This window comes from Citrus sinensis, chromosome 3 (genome assembly GCF_022201045.2).
Source record: "Citrus sinensis cultivar Valencia sweet orange chromosome 3, DVS_A1.0, whole genome shotgun sequence".
NCBI classification, from domain to species: domain Eukaryota; kingdom Viridiplantae; phylum Streptophyta; class Magnoliopsida; order Sapindales; family Rutaceae; genus Citrus; species Citrus sinensis.
The window spans coordinates 6,847,830-6,861,943 of NC_068558.1; the positions used below are offsets into that span (position 1 = coordinate 6,847,830).

General features: G+C 36.2%; 1 protein-coding gene across 1 annotated transcript; it reads right to left on the reverse strand.

The window, feature by feature from the left end:
- Positions 1 to 10,628: 10,628 nt before the first annotated feature.
- On the reverse strand, positions 10,629 to 12,744 carry LOC127901412 (uncharacterized). Its single transcript, XM_052438657.1, has 4 exons — positions 12,415 to 12,744; positions 12,172 to 12,309; positions 11,570 to 12,085; positions 10,629 to 11,366 (listed from the first exon to the last, which is right to left on the reverse strand). The coding sequence occupies exons 1-4, from the start codon at positions 12,742 to 12,744 to the stop codon at positions 10,629 to 10,631; spliced, it is 1,722 nt and encodes a 573-aa protein (XP_052294617.1).
- Positions 12,745 to 14,114: the final 1,370 nt, after the last annotated feature.

A 14,114-nucleotide genomic window follows, 5' to 3' on the forward strand; every position in this document is an offset into this window, starting at 1 on the left:
AAGAAAGAGAGAGGGGGCGAGGGGACCACTGAATTAATTCACCCATTCTTTTAATGCACCCAATTTATTTTGGAAGCATAAATCAGGGAATTGTGAATTAATGCACCCGTTCTTTTTCTTTGTTTTTTTTTCCTCTCAATTAATTTTTTTTCTCCTCTTTCTGAATTGCATGACGGATTTTTCTTGAAAATTCTGATATTGACAAAAAAAAAAATGCGAATGAAAAAAAAAAAAAAACTCAGTTGCCTGACAAGACACACAGGCAGGCTTCCATGTTTCAAATTTTGCACAAACAAAAAGACGGATTGTTCTTTTCAAAACAAATAGCCAACAAATTTGAAACAATTAATTAATATAAAATATAAATATATATAGATTAAACTTTAAAAGCCATAGTTATGAAATTAGAATGTGAACTTATTGGATCAAAACTGGAGAGAACGTACATAGTTATGGCGGTAACTAAATTATGACGATAATATAATATCTAATGATTTATATACTAGGGTTTATGGATAAGTAAGATACAATTATATTTTTATTAAAATATAGGGTTATAATAGGAAATTTAAAAAAGTGTGGTAGCTTAGTGAATAAACTGCTTATGAAAAGCAACCCCTACCTTCTTTTAAAAGCTGCTGACAAAATAGAGAAAATGATTAAATAAACTGCTTTTACAAAATTTACCAAATACTATTTTTATAAAAAATATGAAATAAACCGTTTATTAAATTTCAACCGCAATCCGAAAATGACCCATAGACGGTCAAGATCCATGTACTGATTTAAATAGTTCACACGTACTCTCATGGTAAGAAAGATGACCTCAATATTTTGTTAATTTCTCTTAACGATGCCACTCAACTGCTTGATCAATTATTACTCCAAGAAAGCCACAAGATAAATATAATTATGGAATTTAGGAATTTTCAAAATGGGCAAAATGTTATTGGGAGATAATTCATAAGTAGTAAGGATTCAATGATTGATATTTTTTTTTTTTGAAAAGTAATTTCATTAAGCAAAACCAATTACAAACTGTTTAATAACCAAGAGGGTGGAGCTAAGTACCACACTCTAGAATCTGACATAGAACTTCCTGCCCTCACAACAATGTGAGCAGCAAAATTCGCAGATTGACTAACAAACGAGAAATTCACTTCTCCTATAGATAGAGCTAATGCCCGACACTCCTCAATAGTGAGACCAAAGCCATTAGGGCCTGAAAAACCCTCAGTCAAAGCTTGAAAAACTTGAAGGCAATCCATCTCAACAACACATGGGAATTGTAATTTCTTTAACCAGCTAAGAGCCTCCCGAATGCCAAGAGCTTCTGCCTCCCTTGAACCGAACATTCCAGGTCTGCCAACACAATTTACTGCCAAAAAACAGCCATCTGAGTTACGAAGAACACAACTTAACCCAAACCTTCTCTGTGATTCAAAAATGGTTGCATCTACATTACACTTAACCCAACCAAACTTAGGCCTTTCCCAACTCACAGCCCCATGAGCCAACCTATGCACATCATCATCAACATAATACACTTGCTTTTTAGCTACTTGCCATTGATATAGAAACTGCCCAGCAAAATTTAAAACCTACTGGACATAGCCAAACTTGTCGTTCCAGATTATGTCATTTCGATGGATCCATATTCGCCCGCAAATCATCATAGCTATATTGCAATCCTCCCTGCTGCAGCGTGTAAAAATATGCTCAAGCCACCCCAAAAAAGAAGCACAGCAGCCAACAAACCTAACAAGAGAAGAGAACCAGCATGACTTAACAAAGTTGCATTCTATCAATGCGTGCAGAACAGACTCCTCATTAGCACTACACACAACACAAGTAGATGTGATCTCTACTCTTCTAGAGATTAAGTTAACTACAATAGGCAACACATTCTTTGCAGCCCTCCAAATAAAATTCTTAACCTTGCTAGGAACATTCAATCTCCACAGTTTCTGCCACACACTAGCAAATAAATCAGGTGCAATAGGATTAATAATTTGTAACAGCTCCTCACCTTATAGCAATCGTGAGGATTGGCCTTCCAGTACCATAAATCATTATCCCGTCTGGAGCTCAGGGGAATTTGTAAAATCAACTCCTTATCCCTTACATTAAAGATATCCGACACAACATCATAATCCCAAATCCGTTGATTAGGCACCATTAAACCACTTACAGGAGTGTTGAGTGTTAGAAAATGTATATTTATAAAGGAGAAAATCGTCATTTTACATTTCACGTCTTACTAATAACCCTTACTTTTATGTATTTAAGCTTCTTGTAATTTAATTATGTGTGTTTTAGTTTAATTAAGTATTTTATGTATTTTAGGAGCATCATGGTCATTTCACAATAAACGAGAAATCAGACGGCAAAACGGACATCACTTTTGAACTCAGGACGGTCGAAAACCTTAAGAGGAGCATAAAAGGAAAAATGGCACTGTTCACATGTACGGTACTATTCACGTGTACGGTACTGTCTACGTTATTGTTCACGGCACTGTTCACATAGACAGATTGATGACGTGGCATTGACTGATGAGGTGTCATGATCCTGTTGGACTAAAATTCTTATGTACTGTTGATGGTGACGTGACAGCATATCAATAGACCAAAAATCTCGCGTACGATACATGCATCACACAGGATTATTTTCAACCAAACCGCGTCACTGTTCAACCCGGGTCAAACCGTGTTACTGTTCATCCGCGTGGTCAAACCGCGTACTATTGACTGATGACGTGGCGCAATCCTGAGCGTCCAAACTGTTTTTAATCCGATGGCCACGATTTACTCAATGTATCTATAAAAAGGGGGTCTTCCCCCCCTAATTTGATAGCTTTGAATCCATTTTTGGGATCCATTTTCTGTAATTCCTTCTCTATCTTGTATTTTCTACGTATTTTAATAAATTTTCATTTTGCCCCTAGTTCAATAAATAGTGGCTAATTTTCTTTCAAGCTTGGGTTGAAGGTAAAGTCTCAACATGTGTCATGGGCTTTATTTGGTAAATTTACTTTCTCTTCCCCTCTAATTTTTGTGGATGTTTTGACTACTCGTCGACAAATAATACTAATCTTGTCTAGTACTGCCTTGGTTTCACCGGCGCTCTAGTACAAGGTTATTATTATTTGGCACGATAAGCCCTTAGCACCATATTGATTAGAGCGTGGTTCATGAGGTGTGGATTTCTCCCTCATGATTTAATTGGCATTAATAAGGATTATTTAGTCCATGATGCATGTTGATACGGATCCAGATACCCAAGTACGTCATCTCAATAAATTTCTCTTCAATTTATTCTCGCCATTTCAATTTCAATTTTAGAATTTATTCTCGCCATTTCAATTCCAATTTTAGGATAATCTAAATCATTTTGACCACTAATCCAACCATCCATTTACAAAATTAATTCTACACACAATTAAAATCCACCTCCTCGTGGGATCGACACTCGTCACCATTAGTCTATTCTACAATAGATTCGTGTGCTTGCGGGTTCAATAAAATTTGCATAACAAGTTTTTGGCGCCGTTGCCGGGGAGGTAAGTAATTTTAATTCATAGAATTAATTTTTGTGAATAATTTCTTTTAATTGTTTTCTTGTAATTTTTTTATTAAAAAAAAGTGAATCTACATTTAAAGGTTAGTATTTCTTTTCTTTTTCTCTTCTTTAAAATTCTGTAATTTAATTTTCAGTTTATTTTTCTTTATAATTTTTTTTGTTTATCTTATTAATTTATTTTTTGTTAATTTATTTCACGTATTTTTATAGTAAAGTTGTAATAGCGCAATAAGGTTAGTATCGTAATTTCTCCCTCTTCTTTATTTTTATTTGTTTTGTTCTAATCTTTATTTTTATTTTATTTGTTTTGCATGCATGGTCGTAGGTCATTATTACATAATCTTGAACCTATAGACCTTGAATTAGAAAAAACACTGCACACACACAAACAAGTTAAAAATAAAATGGATTTGCAACCACAAGAGAGGTCATTTAAGGACTACTTCAGTCCTTTAGCTAATTTGAGCACATCATGCATAAGATTCCCAAATGTAGTTGCTAGGAGTTTTGAACTAAAACCTAGTGTGCTAAATTGTCTCCCAACATTCTATGACTTAGAAAATGAGGACCCATATAATCATTTGAATGATTTTCATGCTATTTGTCAAACTTTTAAATACGAGAATTTTTTAGATGATGATGTTAAACTTAGATTATTCTTATTTTCTTTAAAGGATAGAGCTCGTTCATGGCTTAATACATTGCCTGCTAATAGCATTACATCATGGGAACAAATGGTAACAAAATTTTTAAATAAATATTTCCCAGTGCATAAAACCAATGCTATTCGCAGGGAAATCTCGGAGTTTACCCAGAGAGAGGACGAGCATTTTTTCGATTCAATGGGCTACTCTTGAAGTGTCCACATCATGGGTACGAGAAATGACATCAATGCCAATACTTTTTGGAAGGATTATTGCCGAATGTGCAAGAATGGCTAATGGCAACAAGAGGATGAGAGCTAATGTCAAAAAGTGCATCAGAGATTTGGGAATTTTTCCAGCGACAAGCGGATAATTCCCAACAACGGTCGGTCACTCAGGAATACTAGAAGAATTAAGGGAGTACATGAGGTTCACATTGGCGAATCCAGTTCAGAAATTAAAGAAGTCAAGGAGATGGTTGAAGGTCTTGCTCGACAAATAGCATCGTTATCGACTGCTAAATCAACAGAACCACATGACCATGACTCATACTCAGATCAAGCCAATGCCATAAGTGTAATGAGAAAGCCATCAAATTACAACCCATACTCTAATACATATAACCCTGGATGGAGAGACCACCCAATTTTTTCATGGTCTCAAGGATTCCAACAGAATGGACCAGCAGCTCCAGCTCCACCAATGCAACAAATTTCTCAAATTCCTCAAGCCTCTCAGTCCCCATTTAGATCATACAATCAGAACCAGAACTACTCTCAACCCAGACCAAGGGAGGATGCATTCCAGAATTTCAAGAATGTTACTCACTCCACGATTGAGCAACAGAATTGCACCATTGATGGACTACGAAATGAGTTGAGAGTAGGCTTCAATTCACAAGCCCAATCAGTTTCAAGCCTTGAGAAGATGGTGGGACAACTGGCTTCTTCAGTTCAGACCTTGGTAATGACCGTTGAGAAAGGTGGGTTTCCAAGTCAACCAGTGCCTAATCCTAAACGATTACATGAAGCAAGTACCAGTTCACCACAGCAGCATGGAGAAGTCAAAGAAGTCATGACCTTGCGAAAAGGAAAAGAAGTCGACAACAAAGTGGAGATGCCGGTGACAAAAGAAAATCAAATTGTACCTGTAAATGTTGACGACTCATCACTGGAGGAGAAAGAAGAAACCAACCCACGAGAATACGTTCCCAAAGCTCCATTTCCTTAGAGGTTAGCTAAAGGCAAGAAGGGAAAATCCACAGGTGAGATTTTTAAAATCTTCAAACAGGTAAGTGTTAACATCCCTTTGCTTGATGCTATTAAACAAGTTCCATCTTATACTAAGTTTCTTAAAGACCTTTGTACTAAAAAGAGAAATATTCATGTTCAAAAGAAAGCATTTTTAACAGAAAATGTTAGTTCTATACTCCAATATAAAATTCGTCTAAAATGCAAAGACCCAGGCTCCCCCATTATCTCATATAGCATAGGGAACCACACAATTGAGAATGCTTTGTTGGATTTAGGAGCTAGTGTAAATCTGTTGCCTTACTCAGTATTTTTGAAACTTGGACTTGGAGAATTACACCCCACTTCAGTGGTGTTACAGCTTGCAGATCGGTCCACGAAAATACCTCGTGGCATTGTGGAGAATGTGCTTATCCAGGTAGACAAGTTTTATTTTCCTGTTGATTTCATTGTAATTGACACTCAACCAATACAGGATTCAAGGAAGCACATCCCCATTATTTTAGGCTGACCTTTCTTGGCAACTGCGGATGCTTACATTCAATGCAGGACTGGAAATATGCAGTTGTCCTTCGGCAACATGACTATGGAGCTAAATATTTTCAACATTGCCAAACAACCTCACAGTGCAGATGATGGAATTGTTGATGTGGATTTAATAGAAACAATAGTTGATAATACTTTTCTTTCAAACCTTAGTGATGATCCTTTACAAACATGTTTAACTCACTTTGGTTTGGATTTTGATATTGACAGATCCTACTTGACTAAGCACCATCTATGGACACTAATAAATGGAAGTCAAGAGTTGAACAAGTAGCACCATCAGAGAAGAAACTCATCCCATCATCAGAATCACCACCAAAACTCGAGCTCAAACCATTGCCCAACACATTGGAATATGCGTTTTTGGGAGAAGAAAGTACTCTACCGGTAATCATCTCATCATCCCTAAATGACGAACAAAAAGTTAAGTTGTTGGATGTTTTAAAAGAGCACAAAGGAGCATTAGAATGGACCATAGCAGACATAAAATGTATAAATCCAGTAGACTGTATGCATTACATTCATCTTGATGAAAATGCTAAATCTACTAGGGAAATGCAACGTCGGTTAAATCCTAATATGAAAGAAGTTGTTAGAACTGAAGTCCTTAAGCTATTAGACGCAGGTATAATTTACCCAATTTCTGATAGTTCATGGGTCAATCCTATATAAGTTGTCCCCAAAAAATCAGGAGTCATAGTAGTTACTAATGCTGATAATGAATTGATACCAACTAGAGTAACTACAGGATGACGTGTATGCATTGATTATAGAAAATTGAATTCTGTCACACGTAAAGACCATTTTCCTTTACCATTTATTGATCAAATGCTTGATAGATTAGCAGGCCATGAATTTTATTGCTTTCTAGATGGTTACTCAGGATACAATCAGATCCCCATAGCACCAAAAGATCAAGAGAAAACTACTTTCACTTGCCCTTTTGGCACTTTTGCATATAGGAGAATGCCATTTAGATTATGTAATGCACCTGCTACATTTCAACGATGCATGTTAAACATTTTTTCTAATATGGTTGAACGATTCCTTGAAGTCTTTATGGATGACTTTTTTGTCTTTGATGATTTATTTGATCAATGTTTACATCATCTAACATTAGTTCTGTAGAGATGTATCGATAAGAACTTAGTCTTAAATTGGGAGAAGTGCCATTTTATGGTAAAACAATGTATTGTTCTCGGTTACATCATTTCGAGCAAAGGTATTGAGGTTGACAAAGCCAAGGTGGATCTCATTTTTAATTTTCCTCCACCCAAAACAGTTAGAGAAGTAAGCTCTTTTCTTGGACATGCTGGTTTCTATAGACGTTTCATTAAAGATTTTAGCAAAGTTTCTAGACCCTTATGCAATCTACTTGTTAAGGATGTACCTTTTGTCTTTGATGATTCATGTTTTGTGACATTTGGAAAATTAAAGCAGTTGTTGACATCATCACCCATAATTCAGCCCTCAAATTGGAGTTTACCATTTGAACTCATGTGTGACGCATCTGATTATGCAGTATGAGCAGTATTAGGATAAAGAGTTGATCGAATTCCTCATGTTATTTACTATGCTAGTATGACATTGAATAATGCACAGTTGAACTATTCAATTACTGAAAAAGAAATGCTAGCAGTAATGTTTGCATTGAAAAAATTTTGATCTTATCTCATTAGTTGTAAAATAATTGTATTCACAGATCATGCTGCTCTTAAATATCTTCTCACAAAGAAAGATGCAAAAGCTAGACTAATTCGTTGGGTGTTACTTTTGTAGGAGTTCGACTTGGAATTCAAAGATAAGAAAGGCACAGAGAATGTTGTGGCTGACCATCTCTCTCGTCTCCATTTTGACACAATTATGAAATCATTACCATTGAATGAGTCATTTCCAGATGAACAATTAATGAGTGTGGAAGTATTACCATGGTATGCTGATATAATTAATTATCTTGTTACAGGTAAACTTCCAAAGCATTGGACCAGGCAAGACAAGGCTAAATTCTTTGCAGAAATAAAGAATTTCTTTTGGGATGACCCGTATTTGTTCAAGTATTGTGCAGATCAAATTGTTAGACGATGTGTCCCAGAAAATGAAATTCAGAATATTCTTTCATTCTGCGATGAACAAGCTTGTGGAGGCCATTTTAGTGCTAAGAAAACAGCAACTAAAGTTTTACAATGTGGTTTCTATTGACCAACTATATTTCGAGATGCTTACACTTTCTGTTCTTCATGTGATAGGTGTCAACGAATGGGGAGCATTACACGAAGGAACATGATGCCACTAAATCCAATTTTAGTGGTTGAGATTTTTGACGTATGAGGTATTGATTTTATGGGACCATTTCCCCATTCTTTTGGCCATCAATATATATTGGTTGCTGTTGACTATGTATCGAAATGGGTAGAAGCAATTCCATGTCGAACCAATGATCACAAGGTGGTGATATGATTTTTGAAAAGCAACATTGTTTCGAGCTTTGGATTCTTACGAGCAATAATCAGTGATGGTGGTGCCCACTTTTGTAACAAAGCATTCAAAGCTCTTTTGACAAAGTATTCAATCACACACAAAGTGGCGACCCCATATCATCCGCAAACCAGTGGCCAAGTTGAGATCTCCAATCGAGAAATAAAGCACATATTAGAAAAGACGGTGAGGCTAGACAGAAAAGATTGGTCATTAAGACTTGATGATGCCTTATGGGCATATAGAACGGCTTTCGAGACCCCGATTGGGATGTCACCCTACAAGTTAGTGTATGGAAAAGCTTGCCACCTACCTGTGGAACTTGAGCATCGTGCGTATTGGGCCATCAAGAAATTCAACTTTGACATGCAGCAAGCCAGTTCAGAAAGAATATTACAACTGGCAGAACTTGAAGAAATTCGCAATGACGCATACGAAATTGCCAAGATTTACAAGCAACGAATGAAAGTCTTCCATGACAAGCAAATTATGAGAAAATCTTTCACTCCAGGTCAGAAAGTGCTTTTATTCAATTCTCGCTTGCACCTATTCCCAGGTAAGTTACGCTCTCGTTGGTCTGACCCATTTATTGTACATACTGTTTTTCCACATGGGGCAATTGAAATTAAGGACCCAAAGAATGGTGTCACGTTTAAAGTTAATGGTCAAAGATTAAAGCCATATCTAGAGTACCAACCACATGGAAAAAACACCGAAATAAATTTGAGTGACTCACCAGATTTGAATTGATTTTTTTTTGTTGATTTGATTTTTCTTTCTTTCTTTTTATTATTCTTTTGCTAATTGAAATTATTTTTGCATAAGTGTGTTTGTTTAACTATTAAGTTTTCTTTTATCATTTTTAATCATGACTACCTTAATTAGACCGCTCCTCCTTAACATTCTTAAACCACTTCAACGTGTCAAAACTCATCTCAAAAGGTAGATTCAATTTTGTAAAACACATCGCATTTGGGCTCTACAGCCACTAGAGTTAGTAGCCTATGTTAAGGGTTTAGAAAGCCAACTCAGAGACATTGAGATAAGTGTTTACGACATCCAGTTGGAGCTTGAGGTAAATTCAATAAGAGGACGATTTTAATTTTCTTTGTGTATTTTAATTTGTTTTTCTGTTTGTGTGCTTTAGTTTGTTACCCCGGTGAAGTGGCGGATAACGGTACTCCGTGACAATCAAGTTGGTTACTTCAGTTTCCCATAATAACTGATATTCTGAGGCGAAAGTATGGATAGAAACGACATTCTAGCGAAGCTTCACAAGCGATTCCTTCACTTCCTCAGAATGCCCTCCTTACGATCTATAAAGCTCGGTCCGAACGCATGCGATTACTCATGAGGAATAACATACATGCTGATATCTGTTGGTTAATCGAGGCTAAAGTACGATCGGCAGGTGAGTTACCTCCAAAATTTATTGCATACATGCCTAGTTGTGGTAAAGGAAATTATGCAAGAAAACGACGAGCTCGAAGAATTTCTGTTGCTTGTCATAAGTGTGCCAGAATGAGATGCGATAAAAAATCATGTTCTTTAGGTATGCTGTCTGATAACAGGGAAGATAAGATTCAATTCATTAGGGATGACTTGAATGAGGAGTCATTGGATGATATCCTTATATTGAAGGTGAAGTCTCAACATGTGTCATGGGCTTTATTTGGTAAATTTACTTTCTCTTCCCCTCTAATTTTTGTGGATGTTTTGACTACTCGTCGACAAATAATATTAATCTCATCTAGTACCGTCTTGGTTTCACCGGCCCCCTAGTACAAGGTTATTATTATTTGGCACGATAAGCCCTTAGCACCATATTGATTAGAGCGTGGTTCATGAGGTGTGGATTCCCCCCTCATGATTTAATTGACATTAATAATGATTATTTAGCCCATGATGCATGTTGATACGGATCTGGATACCTAAGTACGTCATCTCAATAGATTTCTCTTCAATTTATTCTCGCCATTTCAATTTCAATTTTAGAATTTATTCTCGCCATTTCAATTCCAATTTTAGGATAATCTAAATCATTTTCACCACAAATCCAACCACCCATTTACGAAATTAATTCTACACACAATTAAAATCCACTTCCTCGTGGGATCGACACTCGTCACCATTAGTCTATTCTACAATAAATTCGTGCTCTTGCGAGTTCAATAAAATTTGCACAACAAGGAGCTGTAGAAAGCTCCTCAGTGAGAGTTGTAGAAACAAACCCATCATTGATATCCGGAAGCCAAGGATCATTGCCGATGGAGATATTATGCCCATTACCAACCTGCAGTTTACAACCATGCACCACCACATCCTTAGAAGCTAAAATAGAACGCCACACAAAGTTGGGGTTGTGCCCCAAAGACGCTTGAAGAACAGATTTTCGAGGATAATAACGAGCTTTAAGAACTTTAGCCATAAGCAAATCAGGGCAGGTTAATAAGTTCCAAATTTGTTTTCCTAGCATCGCAATATTGAACAAGTGAATCTGTTTAAAACCAAGACCTCCACTCCCCGTTGGGTTGCACAAAGGTTTCCATTTCATCCAATTAATTCCTTTGCCCCCCTGGTGATTGTTGCGCCACCAATACGAGTTCATCATCCCCTCTAAATCTTTACACAACTCCTTTGGCAACAGATAAACACCTATAGCATAATTAGGCATTGCTAAGGCAACTGTCTTCGGTAAGATCTCTTTTTCAGCCCGAGATAGCATCTTCGAGCTCCAGCCTTGAACTCTCTGCCAGACCCTATCCCGAATATATTGGAATACCTTTTTCTTCTTCCTGCCAATGTAAGATGGGAGTCCAAGATATGCTCCATGATTGGTAGTAGCATTAACCTCCAGAAGATTGCACAGCTGTTGAATATTGGATCCAACATATTAGCACTAAACGAAATTGATGACTTGTTAAAGTTAACCACCTGGCCAGAGGCTTGAGCATACATTGTCAACAAATTCTTAATTAACAAAGCTTCATTGTACGTTGCCTTAAAGAAAAGAAAACTATCATCGACAAAAAACAAATGAGAAACCGTGGGAGCCCCTCTTGCAACTCAAACCCCATGTAGCAAGCCAAGTCTTTCCTGCCTTCTAATCAAAGCACTTAAGCCTTCCACACAAATAATAAATAAGTACGAAGATAATGGATCTCCTTGGCGGAGACCTCTGCAAGGAACAATTAACCCAGCTTCTTTACCCTCTCGGATCACACTATAGCGGACTGTAGACACGCAGAGCATAATCAAGTTCACCCATTTGACATCAAGCCCCAATTTGAGCATCATCGCTTGAAGGAAATTCCACTCCATCTTGTCGTATGCCTTGGACATATCGATTTTTAGAGCAGCAACTCCATGCTTTCCTTGCCTCTTCCGCTTTAGGAAATGCATGCTTTCGGCTGAGAGTATTATGTTATCTGTGATGGCTCTACCCAAGACAAAGGCACTTTGAAAATCGGAGATAATCAAATCAAGAACTGGTTTCATAAGGTTATCTAGCATTTTAGATATAATTTTATAAAGCACATTACATAATGCAATTGGCCTCATATCGGATACAAGTTCTGGCTTTGGTTTCTTCAGAATCAACACAATAGACATGTCATTCAAGCCCGCTGGAAAAAAAAACACTCATTAATAAATTGAAGGCAAGCCGAACTAACATCCTCACCAACAATGTGCCAGAACCTTTGGTAAAATGCTGGATTCATACTATCTGGACCAGGAGACTTGTCAGGATGCATATCAAAGAGAGCTTCCTTAACTTCCGTGGCAGAAAAAGGTTGCAACAGCATCGAGTTCTGCTCGTTTGTAATTCGAGTTCCCACACATTGAATAACCTATGCACTATTACTCCCATCAGATTGAAATAGGCTTTGAAAGTAATCAACAATTAGATCATCAACCTTATCCGACTTGGTACACCAAACCCCCTGCTTCTTTCGAAGTTTCCCAAAAGAGTTCTGTCTTTTCTGCGTTGAAGCAGAGGCATGAAAAAAGCAAGTATTCTTGTCCCATTCTTTCAGCCAAATCGATTTTGCTCCCTGCTTCCAAAACACTTCATGGCTGTGTAACAGCTCATTATAACGATTTCTTGCCTCCGTGAATTCAGCCACACCCTCACAATCACGACAACCCCTTAATACAACTAATTGCTTTCTACACTCCAGCATACGCTTACGAAAATCTCGAGCTAAATGACTTCCCCACTCCATCAAAGCAGACCCACAAATCATATTTTTTTGCTGAATCGAGCTACTAGTAGGAGAAAACCAGTTGTCTCGAACAACATCACAACAATCAGCTTCACGCAACCAAACATTTTCAAAACGGAATCTTTTTGTCTCGAAGAAGGTACTTTCGGATTATGATCCAAAAGAATGGGTTGATTTCTTTTTAAGTATTTTCTTTATTATTTTTTTAATTTCCCTATCTACCATTACTTATTAATAAGAGAAAAACAAAATAACTTAACACCAATATTTTGTTAGGGCTATGGTTACCTTGGAGCTGCCCTAAAGTAGAGCACGAATCATAGTCACACATGAAAAGTGATACATAGTTAAAAACTAGTTATAATTTTGATTGTGTGGTTATGAAGGGGTGCTCTACCTTAGAGCATTTCCAACATAGTCTGGCCCGTTTGTTAGTGGTAGGATCTTCACCCATGCCCCTCAACTTTCAAGACACTGGTTCTCCAAGACACAGATTCTCCGAATGGGCAAAGCCTACTAATTTTTATGATTGTTACTTTTGATATCTAAACTCGAGTATTGATGGTTGATCCACTTAATTTATCTCACCAGCCTCAATTTTTTAGTGATTCTAAAATTACCCCTTATAAAACAATAATTAAAAATTTAATTTATTTGTTTGATTCAATCAAAATAATAACTCTAGTAAAAGCTTCTTTTTTTTTTCTTCTATCAATACCTTCCTCATTTCTAGTTCTTACTTCTTGAGAGCAATAACTTCATACCTGTTTGGTTTGACTTATCTAAATGTTTATAAGTGTTTATTTAATCTCATAAGCTCTTTCTAAATTGTTTTTGTTGTTGTTTGGTAGCTTTTTTAGTAGAGCTTTTAAAGATTAAACAATTTTATTTTTCCTCTGCTAATAAAACCTTAAATTTTGAGATTTAGGAATAGAGATTGAATAGTTTTTTATAATTTTAAAATATTTAAAATATCGTTTATTTATTTGAAAATCTTATTTTATTCCTTTCATAACATAACTTTAAAAAGTTTGTCTGTTAAGTAACTTTTATAATTTTTAATAAAAGCTCTTATTGACAATCAAACAACTAATTGTTTTTTAGTAAAAACTCTATTGGTAAAAGTTCTACTACAACAAGTTCTATTTAAATAAGTTTTATTTGAAAAAATATATATTATATAGAGCCTTTAATATCATTGGAAAACACCTTTACACCCAAATCATAATTATAAACAGAAGTACGTAACAATAGCAAAATTAATTAAACCAGTGAACTTCAGCTTCAATATTAATTAATGGGGAAGAATATAAATTCCACCTATAACAAAATGTTATCAAAAGAAGGCTTACAATTCGTTTGAATAGGTCCATACATTTGGGCTCAAAATG

Excerpts from the sequence above, each read along its gene's own strand:
- LOC127901412 (XM_052438657.1), bottom strand. The coding sequence starts at position 12,744 with ATGATTTGTGGGTCTGCTTTGATGGAGTGGGGAAGTCATTTAGCTCGA. Across the intron at positions 12,310-12,414 it reads GGTGTACCAAGTCGGATAAG|AACTCGATGCTGTTGCAACC; the intron begins GTTGATGATCTA and ends ACAAACGAGCAG. Across the intron at positions 12,086-12,171 it reads GGCACATTGTTGGTGAGGAT|AAACCAAAGCCAGAACTTGT; the intron begins GTTAGTTCGGCT and ends TTGATTCTGAAG.